General features: G+C 55.8%; 2 protein-coding genes across 2 annotated transcripts; both read right to left on the reverse strand.

Annotated features, from left to right (window-relative positions):
- Positions 1 to 249: 249 nt before the first annotated feature.
- On the reverse strand, positions 250 to 5,305 carry LOC133054715 (kallikrein-1-like). Its single transcript, XM_061139977.1, has 5 exons — positions 5,260 to 5,305; positions 3,335 to 3,494; positions 1,289 to 1,575; positions 1,022 to 1,158; positions 250 to 453 (listed from the first exon to the last, which is right to left on the reverse strand). The coding sequence occupies exons 1-5, from the start codon at positions 5,303 to 5,305 to the stop codon at positions 298 to 300; spliced, it is 786 nt and encodes a 261-aa protein (XP_060995960.1). The 3' UTR covers positions 250 to 297.
- A 1,984-nt stretch (positions 5,306 to 7,289) lies between these two features.
- Positions 7,290 to 12,308, reverse strand: KLK15 (kallikrein related peptidase 15). The gene is made up of 5 exons (XM_061139978.1): positions 12,261 to 12,308; positions 9,081 to 9,229; positions 8,492 to 8,775; positions 8,230 to 8,366; positions 7,290 to 7,604 (listed from the first exon to the last, which is right to left on the reverse strand). Exons 1-5 carry the CDS (start codon positions 12,306 to 12,308, stop codon positions 7,452 to 7,454), a joined length of 771 nt encoding a protein of 256 aa, XP_060995961.1. The 3' UTR covers positions 7,290 to 7,451.
- Positions 12,309 to 14,430: the final 2,122 nt, after the last annotated feature.

The raw sequence follows: 14,430 nt of genomic DNA on the forward strand, positions 1-14,430 counted from the left end.
CCGAGCCTCCGTTTCCTGCTCTCCCTCCAAGGAAGAGTGGGGCTCAGAGTCCTTGCCTTGCCCTTTGGGGTCTGAGCTTTTCTGTCTACACCGGCCTCTGACCCTTCCTTTCCCCGCTGTTCATAACTGCATATCTCCCGCCAAGAGTCCGGAAGGGCTGGGGAGGCTCTAGTCCGGGCCGGATGGGCCCCGAGTTCCCAGGTGTCCAGCGTCTGGAAATCCCGAACGACACCAGGACTTGATGCGAGTTTGATGCATATTCGATTTTACTGGGGGTAAGGGACAGGGCGGGGGCATTCAGGGGTTGTCAGTCATGGTCTTATTGATCCAATCCAGATACAAAATCACTTTGGTGTAGACGGAGGGCTTATTGGGAGAGCCACACGGGATGTGGCCCCATGACGTGATTCCTTGCAACATACCCTCGCAGATCAGCGGGCCCCCTGAGTCACCCTACGGCACAAAGAGGGAGGGGAGAGTGTGAGAGAGGTTAGGAAAGGCTTGAGGGTTTTGCCTGGTGAGCTCTAGCCCTTGGACGCGAGTGCAGAGATCCAGACAGTAACTCCCCATGTCTGGAGAAAGAGACAGCTGTCTCCTGAGCCCACTCCCTGAAGAACATCAGCGCGGATTCCAACAGAGGGGACAGTGGCTCGAGTCCTGCCGATGGCGAGGGGCCCTCAGAGTCCAGTGTCTACCCCGGGGGGCAGGATTCAGGAGCAAGATGGTCCCGGCAGGCGGGTCAGTGCGGAGAAGGAGCAGGACGCTACAGGACCCGCCCACCCTCAAGCTCACCTCTGAGGCTTTCTCTGACTGGACCAGAAATATGTGTCAGAGGGAGGAATGCGTGAACTCTGATGTGTGTGGAAGTTTGGGATACAGGAAGGAAAGGGGGCAACGAGCTACAGCTGCGAAGCGATGGAGACGGATGTCTGCTTAGCTCTGAACCCCAGCCCAGAATCTGAGCCCCCTCCTCCAGCACCTCAAGGCCCCCGGGGGGGGGGTGGGGGTCAGGCTGGCTCACCACGCAGGTATCCTTGCCGCCCTCTAGGTTTCCAGCACACAGCATGCTCTCTGTCACCTCCTGGGGGTGGGCTGCGGCACACTTCTCATTGGGCAGGAGGGTGAGGTCCACACACTGGAGGTCGTCTGGGTAAGAGACTACGGGCCAGGGAGAGACGCGGCTGCGGCCAGACCCCACGCCCTCAGCCCCGCTCCCTCAGACTCTGGAGGCCAGATCCCCAGCCCCCGCCTCCCACACACCCCGTGCACCGTCTGGACCCCGGCGTACACTCATCCGGCTTGATGCTGCCCCAGCCGGAGGCGAGGCAGGTGGCCCCAAGTTGGGGCTCCTCGGTGGGCAGGCCGAGGACCTGCACGTCCTCGGTGAGTTGGAGGGGCTCCTGCAGACGGAGCAGCATGAGATCGTGGCTGTAGTCCTCCCCTGGCTGGCGGGTGTGGTTCTCCAGGAGGCTTAGGTTGAATCCCGGGTTTGGGAAGTCCTCACTGACAACGGCGAACTGGGCCGTGTCTTCGTCCTCAAACAGGTTGTGGCGACCCAGCCAGACCTGGTAATTGCTGGAGGAAGGAGAGGATGGAGACCTTGAGAATGGAGGTCGGAGTGGGGGGCAGGAAGGGCTTCCCTGTGGCTCAGACGGTAAAAGAACCTGCCTGCAATGCGGGAGACCCGAGTTCGACCCCTAGGTCGGGAAGATCCCCTGGAGAAGGGAATGGCCACCCACTCCAGTATTCTTGCCTGGAGAATTCCGTGGACAGAGGAGCCTGGCGGGCTACAGTCCCTGGGATCACAAAGAGTCGGACAGGACTGACAAGCAAGCAATGGGGGAGGAAAGGGAGATGGAGCAGGAGAGCATGAGGAGGGGTCCAAAGAGAAACAGGAAAGGGGAGGGGGCGCAGGAGAGAGAGACAGGAAAGATACAATCACAGAAAACAGAGAAGAGTGAGTGCAAAAATAAGAGAATGTGACAATGTCACAGACAGAGACAAAGAAATGGAGTGAAAAAGAGCTTGGAACAGCAGAGGGGATGGGAAGACGGGGGAGAGACAGTGAGAGAGGCAGAGCACACAGGAGATAAGGAAGGGACGGAGACGGAAATAGACTAAAAAAAAGAGGAAGGGAGGGCAAGGACAGAAGGAGCAAGGAGAGCGGAAACGGGGCCACCCGAAGAGGGAGGAAGAGAGAATGAGCAACAGAGGCTGGGGAGGCGAGGCGGGGAGAGTTTGACAGAGAAAAGGGAGGGAGGGAGGGAGGGAGGGAGGGGGAGGGGCGGGGCCTGGGACCAGCTCAGCTGCGGCGGAGGCTCCGGGGCTGGATCCCCAGCGGGCAGGTGGCCTGGCCCCCGGCCCAAGGTCGCGTCCCCTTTCTGCCCCAGCTCCCTCCCTCCCTCTTCTTTCTCCTTTCTTCCACTGCCCACGCCTCCCCAGCTCCAGCTGACACCAGCCCTGCTCTGTGTTCTCTTAGAGCTACCCCTCAATACACAGATGGGGACAGTCTCATCCGTTTCTTTGGGGAGGAGGCGTGCTCAGTAGTGATGGAAGAGGGACCGAGAGAGAGAGAGAGAGAGAGACAGACAGACAGACAGACAGACAGACAGAGACAGAGACACAGAGACAGAAACAGAGACAGACAGAGACAGAGACAGAGAGAGACAGAGAGATGGAGAGCAGGGCAGAGAGATGGAGGGTGAGACATAGGTAATAAAGATGGTAGCAGAGACCTTGAGATGGACAGAGACAGGGAGAGAGACAGAGATATGGAGACAGAAGAGAGAGGGAGATAGACATAAATCGTTGTCACAGACACACAGAACCAGTGAGAGACTGACAGAACAGAGGGAGCCGTAGAAAGACAGAGGGACAGTTAGGAGGACTGATGCAAGAGGCCCAGGCAGCCGTGGAGCAGGCTTCCCTGGGGTCATCCAGTCCCAGCCCTGCCTCTCTCACCTTGTGGCCCTGGACTACAACTGCCTCCCACCCCCGTCTCTGCCTGAGGTCTCCAGGCTCCCCTGAGGTTATCCGAGGGGACAGTGCCTGCGTGGGTGTGTTAGTTGCTCAGTCATGTCCTACCCTTTGTGACCTCAAGGACTGTAGCCCGCCAGGCTCCTCTGTCCATGGGATTCTCCAGGAAGGAATACTGGAGCGGTTGCCATTCCCTTCTCCAGGGGATCTTCCCGACCCAGGGATCGAACCCAGGTCTCCGGCATTGCGGGCAGACTCTTTCCCGTCTGAGCCACCAGGGAAGCCCACCCAAGGGTCAGTGCTGGCCGCTTAATCCTGTGTGCACAGGGCCCCCTCCAGACCCCCTGCCCCTACTCACTCGCTCTTGCAGTGAGCGGCTGTGAGCACCCACTGGGGGGCCACCAGGACGCCCCCGCACTGGAAGGTGCTGAAGTGGTATATAGCCACCTGCCAGGGCTGGGAATGCTTCTCACACTCCTGGCCTCCGACGATCCGGGGATGAATGCGGAGCGCAGCGCCTGCGGAGGGGGTGCGCCGGGTCATGTGGGGAGGGGGGCAACGCAGTTGGGCGAAGGGCCCCAGCTGTGGGATTGCAGGGCCGTGGGGGTGCCCGACCAGACCTGGTGGGGGTTCTGAGGACATGGGCCAGGGGCCGTGTGAAGGGTCTGGAATTCTGGGGGCCATCCCTGGGGTAGTGGGGTGGTGTTGGCGGTGATCCTGGGAGTGGAGACTGCAGAGCACAGAGCTGACCCCGGGGATTAGGGAGGGAACGACAAGACAGCATGTGCAGCAGGCATCTGGTGTGGGGTCGGGTGGCCTGGCTTCTTGGATTGGAGGATGGGAGGCTCTGGGCTCTGGGAGGGGAAACTGAGGATTAAAGGCCCCAGGAGGCTGGGTCCCCGAGGCTGCGGGGGAAGGGTTCGGAGGATGGAAGGGCTCCCAGGCTGATGAAATTGTTAGGGCAAGGGCTGACTGTCTGGGCTCTGGAAAGAACACATATTTGCGGATTCAGGTTAGAGGGGCCAAGAAAAGCATCAGGGGGATCTGGGGACTCCTGGATTGGGGCTGGGGGATTTGGGAGAGTTTGGGGTTCCGGATCAAAGGTTGAATGAAAGGATTAGGCTGGGAAAGGAGTCCCGTGAGGGTCAGAGTCCTGCAATCCAGGAATGGCAGTCTAAGAGGAGTTAGGGCTCTGGAACCAGGTTGGGGTCAGATTGGGAGGGAACTCGGGAGGAGGGAAGGCGGAATGATGGTCATTCTGGATTCAGTTGGTTCTCATGGGGATGGGGCTCATGGTCTGAGGACCTGGGGTTCTCCTGGGGGCAGGGCCAGAATAGAAATGAAGGAGAAGGCATGCCAGGGGCCAAGCGGCTGTGGGGACACAACTCACTTGATGGGGGAGGTTTTAGAATCAGATGTTGAGGTATCTTAGGACAGGACAGCTGGGCTGGGAAGCTGTGTGTTGGGATCTTGAAGAGGTGGCAGGGCGTCCCAGAAAACCAGAGCTGGCTGGGAGGAGTTCAGCTGGAGAAGAGCTGGCACGTGGGGGAGGATGGGAATTCCACATGGAAAGGGGTATGTGGTTGTGGGTTCCAGATATTTTTCCTCGTGGGGAGAAGGATAAGGGTGTGGGATGGAGGTTCTGGAACAAAGAGAGGAGGAAGAGACACTTCCAAAACCCCCCACACCAGATGGGAGGCCCACCTGGTCACAGACCAGACAGTCTGTTTTCGAAGAAGCATCGATGTCTAGTTGGAAATCGGGGATCTTGAGGGGCTTAGGGGGCATCAGGTGGCAAGACTGGAGGAGCCAGTTGAGAGCTGGATGGGGAGAATCGCCAGGGTGTGGTAGGACTTGGGGATTCAAGAGCCAGACCATCTGGCCATAGAGAACTAGGGATAGGAGCGGGGGCTTGGGGTCCGAGTGTCCGATGGGATTGGGGGTGCTCCTTGGAAGAGACAGACAGACATGGATGGGGGTCCATCCCATAAAGCGGATGGGGGCAGGGATCTGAGTGGGGAAGAGGAGGAAACCCTGCTTGTTTCCTAGGAGGGAGGAAGGACCTAGTGGGAGCAAGATGGAAGGAGTGACAGGCTGGATTTTAGAGTGCAGCTGGGAGAGATAAGAAAGAGCCTGGTATCCTGGTCTGGACTGGACGGGGTTGGAGGGGTGAAGGCTGAGGTGCCAGGTAGGAGGGGGAGGAGTTATGGAGCGGAGATGTGGGGGGACAGCCGGAGAATCAGGGCCCATCCCCACCCTCCCCCATCTTTCCCACTGTCTCACCGGTCCCTGCCAGGGACAGGGCAAGGCACAGAGCTGGGAACCACATGGTGTCCAGGGGCAGGCAGGTGGTGAGCTTGGAGCTGGAGAGCCTCCCCGAAGGAGCCTTTTAAAGCCCTCCTCCCCCCTCCCCAGGGCCCCACCCCTGCCCTGCTGGCACCCAGATGCTAGCTCAGGCCCTGCCCCTGCTTCCTGGGGGCTGGACAACCGTCTCCCACCCCGAGGGCTGTGGAACGGACGGGACACTGAGCACCTGTTCTTCTGCAGGACCTCAATCACGCTGGAAGCATTCCTGCGGCCAGAAGCCAGATGGGGCAGGGCCTGGAGCTTGCTCGTGGGGCCAGAGCCGGTGAGCAGAGGGGGAGAGGGGTGAGTGGGAGCAGGAACAGGATGGTGGAGGAACCACTGTCCTCCAATACCAAGCCCCAGATACCTTGGCCCCACGTAAGGCTATGTACCCCCAAGACCCAATGCACCCTCAAACACCAGCAGTGGGGTTCTGATTCCTTTCTCCCCAAACCTCTTGGAACCAAAGACGCCAATTTCTCAGCTTCCAGCACCTCCTGAAATGTAAGCCTGGGCTTTCAGAATGCCCTGACTCTTGCATTCCCAGGTTTGGAACCCAGGTCCCTAAATCTACTGTTCCTTTCATAATAAAGTCTTAGGTACCCCTCACCAAATCCTGGCATCTCCAGATGCAGAAATATGACATTTCAATGGTTTCCAGAGTGAATTTCCCAGCATCTCAAAATCTAATATCCTCCCCCCCCGCCCCCCCCCCCCGCCCCCCGCCCCCAGACCATGGGAAGCTTCCATTATCCACCTCCTCCTTGTTTCCCAAGTCTGGATGATCGAAGTCATGTCCTTCAAAGTCCCAGAGATCCTGGAATACCTGCCTTCCAGGATCAAGAGATCTCCACAAATTCCAACCCACCCTCCCCTCCATAAAATATTTAGGTCTCAGGAGGCAGGTTCATGTGCTTCAACATTCGGTGACCTTGGGGAAAAAATCACATTTTTGGGGGTCAGGAACTAGATTCAAAGCAGCTCACGGGGGCCCAACCTCTGCTGCATGTCGGGAACCTGCCTACAGAAAGGCGCATCTTGGCCTTTTTGCCATGGCTACCAGTGAGAGAGTCAATTCCTAGGCAGATTGATAAGAAGTCCGGGGCCCCAAGGGGAAAGGGGTCTGGAATTCTCAAGGAGGAAGAAAGGACAAACTTTTTTTCCCCTCTACATTCCTTAGGATTATATAACAATAATGTATCCTGCTTGAGGACAGTCTCTGGAGTAAACCTTCTGGCTAATCCTATTATCTTAAAATGTAAATTATGGGAGTAGGTCTAGTGAGGTCTTTACAACCTCCAGACATTCTTTTGATTCAGTGTAATAACTAATTGGAGAGTATATACCTCCACTGCTAACACTAACAAGGGGGTATTTTTTCTGCCCACTTCTGATGCCTATGTCAGAAGCTTTCTCTATCTCCTTTATACTTTAATAAAACTTTATTACACAAAAGCTCTGAGCGATCCAGCCTCGTCTCTGGCCCCAGATTGAATTCTTCTCCTCCGGAGGCCAAGAATCCTGCTGTCTTTTCATGGTTTCAGCAAAAACCTTTCACCAGGAAGCCCAGAACTCAATGTTGAAGAAAAAGAAATCATTCTCGACTATCTAGTGTGTACTGCGTTCTTTCACTGAAGTCCAGAAATACAGATTCTTTTCTCAGGCCAGGCAATATTCAAACCAGTCCCTATGAATCGTCTCATTTAATCCTAAGGATAGCAACGTGAGATGGGGAAAGCCAGGCTGACTGAGGTGGGATCTTTGGCTCAAGATCAAAAGGTGCTGAGTGAACTGAGAGAGCCCTGCTTCATGTCGTTTCTTCCCGCCTAAAGGTCAGGGCAGCGGGTGAAAAAGACCAGGATGTGGTGGTTCTGGTTTCCCCTCCCAATCTCTGGCCCCTCTTTCCCTTCACCCCCGAAGTAAGTTGCAGAAACTTCCACAGAGAAGCTTGCATCAGTGTTTTCTGTTATTTTGGTATCAAACAGGTGACCATGATCACCAGCTCTGGTCTCAGACAGGCAAGTCCATGGCTAACCTCTGGGTCTTGGACCGGGTCTCGGGGGGGGATGGCCCAGTTCTGTCCCAGGTCAGGATGGGGCTGCTGGGACACAGGTGGTAGGCCCAAATGGTCAGTTCCTCTTCATGGTTTCCTTGATCCACTCCAAGTAGCTGCAGACTTTGGTGTAGACGCCGGGCTTGGTGGTCGTGTCGCAGGGGACATCACCCCAGGACACAATGCCCTGCAGGACACCCCCACAGACCAACGGTCCCCCAGAGTCACCCTGTGGGGAGAAGGGGAAGCTTGCGTGGGAACCCATTCCCATCTTCACCACCATTCAGAATCTCAAACAAAACCCAATCCAGCTCCACCCCCATGCAAACCCATCCCAGCTCAACTCAGGAGGACTCAATTTAATCCAAGCCAGTCGAACCCAACCTCAACCCAACACAGCTCAATACAACCCATGTCCAACTGCACCCCCCACCCAGCAACACAACCCGAACCCCCCACCTTTCCCATTCAAAATTTAACCTAACCCACATCCATCCTCACTTGCAACACAACCCAGCCCCAATCTTCCTGTCTTTTGCATCCCAAACAAAATTCATCTCCATCCCCCATTCAACTTCGATATATTTCCCATCTGAAAACAAGCCAAACTCATACTCATCCTCAGGGGCCTGCCCAAACCACATCGTCCACCCCAAACACAACCCAAACCCATCACCTCTCTAAGCCCATCTCCCACCTCACCTCCATCCTAAGGGCCCTTCATTCTCCCTTCCTCAAACCTATCCTCAGCATCTTCCCTGGCCCACAGCAAGCAAAACCCAGCTCCCTGTTCCAACTCCCAAACCGGTTTCCCGCCCTTTCCCTTCCTTCGGTGGCTCCCTGCCAGCTCTGACCTCACAGGAGTTGATGCCTCCGCCCTCCACGCCAGCACACACCATGGTGTCCATCAGGCGCCCCGCATAGTCCTTATTACAAGACGCGGTGGAGATAATGCTGATGTTGGCACAGTGCAATGTATCCGGGAGTCTCACTGCAGAGGACGGTAGAGTTGGAGCGAATCTGTAAAATTTCAGGCCCTTGTCCCCTCCGCCCAAGAGCCCTGGAGACTAAGGTCCTCGCGGGAGGCCTGACAACCCGTTCCATCCTTTTACGCACCTTGTGACTCGGGGCTCCCTGTGGCCCCAGGCTCCTTGTTAGCCACCAGGCCCCAGCCGGACACCACGCAGGCCTCGCCGGCCTGGGGGCAGCGCGCGGGCAGCGGGACCGGGCGCACTTCGGCGGTGACACGGACGGGTCGGGTTAGACGCAGCAACATCAAGTCGTGGCGGTGGTGCCGCGCTTCGTATCGCGGATGTGGGATGATGCGAGAAACCGTCCGCAGTTGCTCCGGGCCATCGCGCTTGCGCAGATTGTGCTCGCCCAACCGCACTCTCAGGAAGCTGTGCGGGCGGGCGAGTGGTTACCAGCAAGCGGAGTGAGACGAGGACAGAAATATCAAAGAGCGGGTAACTCGGGGTCCCCTGACCTTTTGGGAATCTGGAGATCCTGTTACCCTTTCCCCAAGGCCCTGGAGCCAATAGTTCCAGCCCCGGCCTCTCAGAGACCAAGGTGCCAAAGCCATGCACACAGCTGGAACTCAATCCCCCGGTTCCAGCTCTTTTCTTATTTTTCTCCCTCAGAATCCACAATTCTCAGATTCCTAGACCCTCCCACCACGCCCCCTCAGGACCCTAAACTTTCATACCGGGTTTGGCAGTGGGCTGCAGACAGCACCCATTGCGGCGAGATGAGGGAAGCACCGCAGTTGAAGCGTCCATGAGCGAAGAGCGCCACCTGCCATGGCTGGGAGTGGGGCACACACTCCTCACCCCTCCGCACCTCGTCACTGTCGTCCTGGGCCACTGAGAAAGGAGAGAGAGGAGATCCCTGAGAAAAGAGGCCTTTCCCTTGCACCCTACACCTTCTTTGCACCCTGCCCTCACCACGCATTTTCCAGATGTTGCCTTCCCCCAACTTCTTAAGATGTCCCTGTTGTTGTTGTTTTGGCCAGCGGCATGCAGAACTTCCCCAACCAGGGATCAAACCCGTGGCCCCTGCAGTGGAAGCCCTGGGTCTTAACCACTGGACAACTAAGGAAGTTCACTGAAGTTGATTTTTTTGTTTGTTTGTTTTTGCCCCTGCTATTGATTTTTTTTAGCACAGCTTTCTCTCTAGCCTTTACAACAGCTACTTTAAATGAAAAAAGTTTTTTTTTTTTTTTTTGGCCATGCCACGTGGCATGTGGGATCTTAGTTTCCCCAGCAGGGCTTGAACCAGGGGCCCCTGCAGTGGAAGCACAGAGTCTTAACCACCGGACAGCCAGGGAAATCTCCACCTGCTGCTTGTTCCCTCCAGAATCATCTCCCTGCCCTTAGCTCCCCACCCATTTGATACAGGACTCTAGGAGCAAGGACAGGGAAAGGACGAGAGGGCAGGAAGCCTTCTGTGAGAGGAAGTGGAGACAAGGATGATAGATTCAGGTCCAGACAGATGGTCACTTGGAACCAGCCATTCAAGGTTGAGCTGTCACAGACATCAAAAAGATGCGGCCTCTCAATATATATGACACAAGTCTTGGCTCCAGAGTCTGGACATCTCAGCCAAACGCAGTATCTTACAAGGACACAGATGTGGCCATACAAGGTCATGGGCAAACACAGGGGCACAGTCAGTCTTCCCAACGTAGGAACTGATATTACCAACACTTTCAGCTGAAATTCATGTGCACGTACGTGGGTCGCAGCTTTAAGAATCACAGCACATAGCTTCATGTGTGTATGTGAATAGGGACAGTTAGGGCACGTGTATGTACGTGTGTGCACACGCACACATTCACAGACACATATTGGGACATAGAAGCTCAGATCAAGTCTCCTGTGTGGATCTGCATACACAAGGTCACAGGCTTGCACACTTGCCCATGGGGTCTGAGCAACAAAGTGAAGTCCTTAATGAGGATACACAGGAAGAGACACCAATACACACTCAGGTCCCCAAAGACTCATCATCAACATGAGTCTATAGTGTAGTGGTTAAATCTGAAGTCATAGAGTAAAAACTCCTGTATTCAAACGTATTATCTGTAAGACTTTGAACAAATTGTCCTCTCTGTACCTCTATTTCCTCATCTGTATAATGGGGTTGTTTTAAGAATTAAGTGGGAGAGAGAGCAAGAGAGAGAGAGAGAGGGTGTGTATGATGCCTGGCACATTGTAACTGCTTAATAAATATTAGTTATCTTAAATAAAGGGCATATAGATTTACTTATGTAGGCACACATGTGGATGTTCAAGTTGTGGACACAAATTTAGCCAAAGGAAGCCTGATGTATGTGCAGATTCACATAAAGATGGTCAAGGTCAAAACTGTGATTCCTTCCCAAGCCACTTTGTGGAGATTCAGAGTTATAGAACTGACCCAGAGGGCCAGAACTCAGATGTGAACCCACTAGCTCAGACCCAGGGAGACACGGAACACAGAAGTGGCATTCAAGGTCAAAGACACATTGCTGGAGACACGGGCAGCCAGGGCATGTCACATTTATCCATCTCTAGATCAGCCTTCTAGTCACTCCCTTGGTGTTCAAGGTCACTAATTGAGTTTCACGGTTGGGGACCAGGCTCACACGTGTGGTCAGAATGCAGACACATAGGGTAACCCTTGCACACACACACACTCCCCCCACCCACACTGCACTGCGCACAAGTACATAAACAGGAAAGGGTCAAGATCATGACTCCCTACACTGGGCAATGTCGATATGTCCCCTCAAGGTGACAGCTGCCTAGGTGCACAGACACACACACCGGGACGGGCTTCACACAGCCATACATGCTACCCGGCTCCGGGGTCAGGAACTGGGCCAAGGGCCCTGGCCAGGCCAGGGGAGGGGGAGAACGCGGATGTGGTGGACAAGGGGCTTAACACTGGAAGGGTGGGGTTGTCCTCGGAGAAGGTCGGAGGCTGTGGGCTGCACAGCTGGGCACCGAGGCTGCACCTGGCCAGTCGAAGCTGGAGGAGGGTGGAGGCCCCAGTCGGGTGCAGCGGGCAGGTGGGGGGATGGCGGGGGGGGGGGCGGGCAGAGAGGAGGGAACATGGAGAGTGCCGGAGGGGAGGCTGGCAGCAGGGCTGGGGGGAGGTCTGAGGGGCCCCCAGGAGTGAGGGTCATGTGGGGAGAGGTTAATTACAGTCCACCTTCTGCTTGTCCAGAGTAGAGGCATCAGGTTACACTTAATTTCTCCATGGGGGGTGGCTGAACCTGGTCTGGAGTTCTCCTGTCACCTGGGGTCACCTTGACCTAGAGGCTACCCCTCTCTGAGTCACAGCCCCCTCCCCTGTCACATGAGGCCACCCAAGGGGCTTCCCTGATGGCTCAGTGGTAAAGAATCTGTCTGCAATGCAGGAGATGCAGGAAGATGTGGGTTTGATCCCTGGGTCAGAAGATCCCCTGGAGGAGGGCAGGGCAACCCCCTCCAGTATTCTTGCCTGGAGAATCCCATGGACAGAGGAGCCTGGTTGGCTGCGGTCCATGGGGTTGCAGAGTTGGACCCAACTCAGCACACATGCATGCATAAGCTTTACCTACATCGTACTATTGAAACCTGTATTGTTACAGGTAGGTTGTCTTCTAGAGAGGGCACGCAAGGATCAAAAAGGCGAAGCAATTTCCTCAAAGTCACACAGCGAGAAAAGGGCAGCCCCAGGACTTGAAATCAGGTCTGGGTCCTCCAAGGGCCGTGTTCATCATCACAGGGACTCCGGAGCAGCCCCAGGCCCTGACAGCACTTGGGGTAGGGCGGGGACCCCGGGGGGGTCGGCAGGTGGCTGAGGTGGGGGTGGGGGCAGGGATCCTCAGATGGTCCCCTTGGACCCGACCTGGGCCCACCTCACCTGCAGACGCCAGCAGGAAGGAGAAGGTGAGGAGAAGCCACATCGTGACGGAGGGACCAGGGCTCTGCTGACGTCTGGGGAGGGGAGAGGGTGAGCTGGTGTGAGGCTGGCCCCTCCCACCCCCACCTGGACCCCTCCAGGTACGAACTCATCCCACTGTTTCTTAAGACACCTCTTCCCACCATCCTTGTACTCCACCCCAACTTGCTTTTCCTCCTGGGTTCCCCATCTTGCAGGAGTCTGCTGTTCCTCCAGGCACTGAGTCAGACTCCCCAGCGTCCCCATGGCCCGGCAGACCCCAACATCATTCACGGGCCCAAAGGCTCTGGCTCAAGATTCACCCTTTCCCCAAACCCTATACCAGCCTCTTATCTGGCCTCTGGGGTCCACCTCACTCAGCTTGTCTCTCTACTCAAGTCCCACACCCCCAACCCGCCTGTCCTCCCACATGGCCCCCACAGAATGCCCCTACTCTTGGAGTTGACCAGCTCCCTTTTCCGCTCGCAGACCCTCAGCTCCCCCGGGGATAAAGTCCCAGTCCCCACAGCCTCACTTGCAAGGGCCTGAGTGTCTTCTCCCCTTGCAGGCTCCCTGGCTGGGTTTCTCATGACCTGGCCCTAGAGGCAGTGAATTCTCCCATTTCTCCCTTCTTGCAATGTCATGCCTCTGCACTTTTGTTCATTCTGTTCCTCCTGCCAGGTATGCCATTCCCTTCAAGGTCCACTTCTGACCTCCCCTGAGTCAGTGGGGTCTGCCTCCCCTTCCAGACCCAGAACTCCCTAAGGGCAGTTCCAGCCTGATTGGACTCAGGAATCCCAGCATTGCACGGTGCTGGACAAGCTTGAGGCTTAAATTAAAGTTTGCCTTCCCTTCATCTCTGAATTCATATTTGCCCTCTGAGGCTCAGCCCTCAGCTGAGCTGGGAGACCCTGATGTCTAACAGGTATCTCTTCTGGGTCCTAGAGTGCCTGCTCTGATTTCACCCCCAGGAATGCTCAGGTCAGCCCCTTTCTGCATCCCCAGCACTGCCCAGCCAGGGGTCTGGCACAGGGGAGGTCCTGGGGAGATTGTGCTGAGCTGACCTACTCTGATGATAACTCCTGACCTTGGTTCCTGGCTCTGATACAAATGCTTTTGAAGATGTCCTTCTGATTCAGTCCCTCCCCTCCCCCACCTCCCCAACTGCAGCTCCGTCTTACATCTCCAGGACATTTTCTTGGTTCAGGTCCAGCTTGGTGTCTCGGTAAAGAACACATGGACCTCCCCAGGTGCCCTTGACATGAAAATACCTCCAGGCAGTCCATATCTGCTCCTTGGAACCCGGGCATCTCCTGTTTCCCCTAGACCAGCGCGGACCTGTGTCCCTCCTCACTCCAAGCCCTCTCCCACATCTCAAGGATCTCACCCCCTCCAGATCCTCCAGCAGCATCTGGGGCAGCTTGGATGCCAGAAGAAAGGGAGCTGGCACCCCAACGCCTGAATTTATAAGCTCCCAGCTCCACCCGGGTCTTGGGGGAGCGGGGAGGGTGGGGTGGGAAATGGCTGAGAGTCAGTTTACAGGCGGGGACGCCTAGGTGGCTGGTGGGGCGCGGGACAAGGCCTAATGAGCATTTATGAGGCTGAAGTTTTTGTCTGAGTCTATGAGGAGGGATTTCCCTCCTAGGGGCAGTTTGTCTGGGGGGGTGTGGGTGGAGGAGGCAGGCAGTAGGGCAAGAGCATAAAATTTGAGGAGATCAAAATACAGGGCCAGGAGTCTGGAGTATGTAACTGGAATTTGGGGTCTGGAGTGTAGAAACTGGATTCTAGAGCCAAGCTTCCTGTGCCTGGAGCAGGGTTCTGGATCTTGGACTCTGGAGCTGGACAGGGATCCCCCTAGTTCTGGACCCCTGATTCTGGATTCTGAACTCTCTGCTCTGGATCGTGGATCTCTGATTCTGGATTCTGAACAGTGGATTCTGGATCTGGATATTCAGTTCTGGATCTTGGATTCTGGACCTAGACACCCAGTTCTGGATGTTGGAGTCCAAGCTCCCAATTCTGGATTCTGGATCTCCAATTCTGAATTCTGAGTTTGGGGCCTAGAATCAAGCAATCATGATCTGGAGTCAGGGGTGGATTTGGGAGTCTGATTTCTGGAGTTCAGGTCTGGAATCTGCATCCTGGAC

The sequence above is a fragment of the Dama dama genome, chromosome 4 (assembly GCF_033118175.1).
Source record: "Dama dama isolate Ldn47 chromosome 4, ASM3311817v1, whole genome shotgun sequence".
In the NCBI taxonomy this organism is placed as follows: domain Eukaryota; kingdom Metazoa; phylum Chordata; class Mammalia; order Artiodactyla; family Cervidae; genus Dama; species Dama dama.

Coding starts and splice junctions, on each gene's coding strand:
- LOC133054715 (XM_061139977.1), bottom strand. CDS start 5,305: ATGTGGTTCCCAGCTCTGTGCCTTGCCCTGTCCCTGGCAGGGACCG. Junction 1,576..3,334: donor GCCGCTCACTGCAAGAGCGA/GTGAGTAGGGGC, acceptor TCCTTCCTCCAG/CAATTACCAGGTCTGGCTGG. Junction 1,159..1,288: donor CAGCATCAAGCCGGATGAGT/GTACGCCGGGGT, acceptor CCTGGCCCGTAG/TCTCTTACCCAGACGACCTC.
- KLK15 (XM_061139978.1), bottom strand. CDS start 12,308: ATGTGGCTTCTCCTCACCTTCTCCTTCCTGCTGGCGTCTGCAGGTGAG. Junction 9,230..12,260: donor TGCTGGCGTCTGCAGGTGAG/GTGGGCCCAGGT, acceptor TCAGTGGCCCAG/GACGACAGTGACGAGGTGCG. Junction 7,605..8,229: donor GAGGCATCAACTCCTGTGAG/GTCAGAGCTGGC, acceptor TTCTCCCCACAG/GGTGACTCTGGGGGACCGTT.